This window comes from Papaver somniferum, chromosome 1 (assembly GCF_003573695.1).
Source record: "Papaver somniferum cultivar HN1 chromosome 1, ASM357369v1, whole genome shotgun sequence".
NCBI lineage: Eukaryota > Viridiplantae > Streptophyta > Magnoliopsida > Ranunculales > Papaveraceae > Papaver > Papaver somniferum.
The window spans coordinates 247,952,335-247,954,654 of NC_039358.1; the positions used below are offsets into that span (position 1 = coordinate 247,952,335).

A 2,320-nucleotide genomic window follows, 5' to 3' on the forward strand; every position below is an offset into this window, starting at 1 on the left:
GATGGTAAAGTCGTTGAATTATGATTGATATCTGCCTACAGATAGAATTCATCTACATCCTAATGGTGATATATTTCTTGATAGGTGCACTATCTCTGTGGTGAAACATGAAAGGGACAAAGGGTAGTCGAAAGTGGGAATACAAGAAATATTCTCAGGTTACCCAACAGATAAGGCAAAAGATGAAATGAACCCCAAAATGAATAGATAGTCAATTAGGAAATAAATAACTAGTTGAAATCCTAAACTACTCCTAACTTCCACTTCCTATAATAAAACGCATCCAATGATCCAAATGATAATAGTTCATAAGCTTACCAGCTGATAGATCAATGTCCAGGCATTGTTCTACACTCTTATGTTAGATTCCTAACAGGTGATAGCGTTCCAAAGAAAGTTGTTAAACCACGGAAACACTTCTGATGAGTAGTACCATCTATTATATTGTCGAGCTGTTTTTTGGCACATTTCTTCGTTGTTCGGTCATAATAGTAGAGAAACTTCAACTCCGAGTCTGAGGATTTTGGCAAGGATACTAAAATTATTCCTGTACCGTTAATCGCTTTGAAAGAAAAACAATGTACTTGAGTCAGCCGGCGAGGCAATGGGATATCCTCTTTTATCCATTACCACCAATGACATTATAACTAGTACCAGTACCAGTAGAATTGATGTTTGCGGTCATCCCAAGCAGTTGCTCCTGATCACTGACATTCTCATATATCCAAAACCTGATATTATCATAATATCCTCTGTATCGTTGACAAGCAGCTATTGCTATTTTCCCATCAACTTCTCCTAATACCATCGTATGTCCAAGGTTTTCATGTACGTAGCAAGGGATTAAAATCTCTCTAAAAGTCTCTCTACCGACATTAAATACCATAATTAGTTTGTTTTCGGATGGCAGGCACACCTCATCATCACACATCCAATATATGGAACCATTCATATAAACAGATTTTCTAGATTGACTGATTGCTATGCTCGGTGGGAATTCGTCGATTGTTCTCCATGTATTCTCACCTACTGTCATGACCTCACAGCCAACTTTACAATCCATATAATTGTCAATGTCATCATTTTGAAAGACAAAACGACTTACACATAAAACTGTGTTGCTTAGTAATTGGGTCGTATCCGAATGCAAACATAAAGTCAACTGAAATAAGTTTTTCCTTAGCTTCTTCCTCTGGTTTATCTTCAAGTTCCGTCCCTTGCTCCTCCCCGCACGACATAACTGCTTCATGTGTCCTTGTATAGATCCAGGATGTCGTTTCTCCGGTTATCGGATTTCTGATGAGAACACCACCATAATTAGCACAACGTATTAAACCATATACTGGTTCCAACACTGTTTCTTCCACCGGGAAATATGATAAATAAGGATCACAAGCAACCACTTCCTCTGATCCACTCCGACGAGTAGGCAACAAAAACCCAGCGCGGTACCAACTTGATTCAGTTTCTTCGCATTCAGCAATAGGATGAGCGGTTTCTTCAGATAAAGCATTACGATGAACATCATGAAATTGAGAAATAATGAGGGCAGTGTCCATGTCACCACATCGACGTTTTTCTAACTGTGTAAGGTGTAGATTAATTAGGTGAGTATTTTTTTCCATTAATGATCTCCAAGGTTTTGATACGGACTTAAATCTCATTAGTGATCCAACATCAAGTCTACTTAATACGTCGCACAGAACAAGACTATCACCATGAAATTCATCCATATTTTTTTCTTTATGATCGGTAAAGAATTCGGTGCTGTTGAGTTTTGAGCTCAGATCACTAAATTTATCCTTATTACCATTTCCTCTACTGCCAATACTCTCGTTCCTGCCTTTGGTTTCTGTTTCCCTGTTTTCTCTTTAACTCATGTTCTTTGTTAAACCTAGACGATGCGCAGCTAATTTATATATATGTAATAGAGTAAATGGCATGCACACCTCATCATCACACATCCAATATATGGAACCATTCATATAAACAGATTTTCTGGATTGACTGATTGCTATGCTCTGTGGGAATTCGTCGATTGTTCTCCATGTATTCTCACCTACTGTCATGACCTCACAGCCAACTTTACAATCCATATAATTGTCAATGTCATCATTTTGAAAGACAAAACGACTTACACATAAAACTTTGTGTTGCTTAGTAATTGGGTCGTATCCGAATGCAAACATAAGTCGACTGAAATAAGTGTTTCCTTAGCTTCTTCCTCTGGTTTATCTTCAAGTTTCATCCCTTGCTCCTGGACGCACGACATAACTGCTTCATGTGTCCTTTGTATAGATCCAGGATGTCGTTTCTCCGG

General features: G+C 38.2%; 1 protein-coding gene across 1 annotated transcript; it reads right to left on the reverse strand.

The window, feature by feature from the left end:
- Positions 1–619: 619 nt before the first annotated feature.
- On the reverse strand, positions 620–1,733 carry LOC113276353 (putative F-box protein At2g02030). Its single transcript, XM_026525945.1, has 2 exons — positions 1,106–1,733; positions 620–1,050 (listed from the first exon to the last, which is right to left on the reverse strand). Exons 1-2 carry the CDS (start codon positions 1,731–1,733, stop codon positions 620–622), a joined length of 1,059 nt encoding a protein of 352 aa, XP_026381730.1.
- Positions 1,734–2,320: the final 587 nt, after the last annotated feature.

What these genes read in the sequence shown, in the direction of transcription:
- LOC113276353 (XM_026525945.1), bottom strand. Translation starts at nt 1,733, where the DNA reads ATGGATGAATTTCATGGTGATAGTCTTGTTCTGTGCGACGTATTAAGT. An exon ending in TAAGCAACACAGTTTTATGT is followed by an intron (nt 1,051 to 1,105) that starts GTAAGTCGTTTT and finishes TGGATTGTAAAG; the next exon opens with TTGGCTGTGAGGTCATGACA.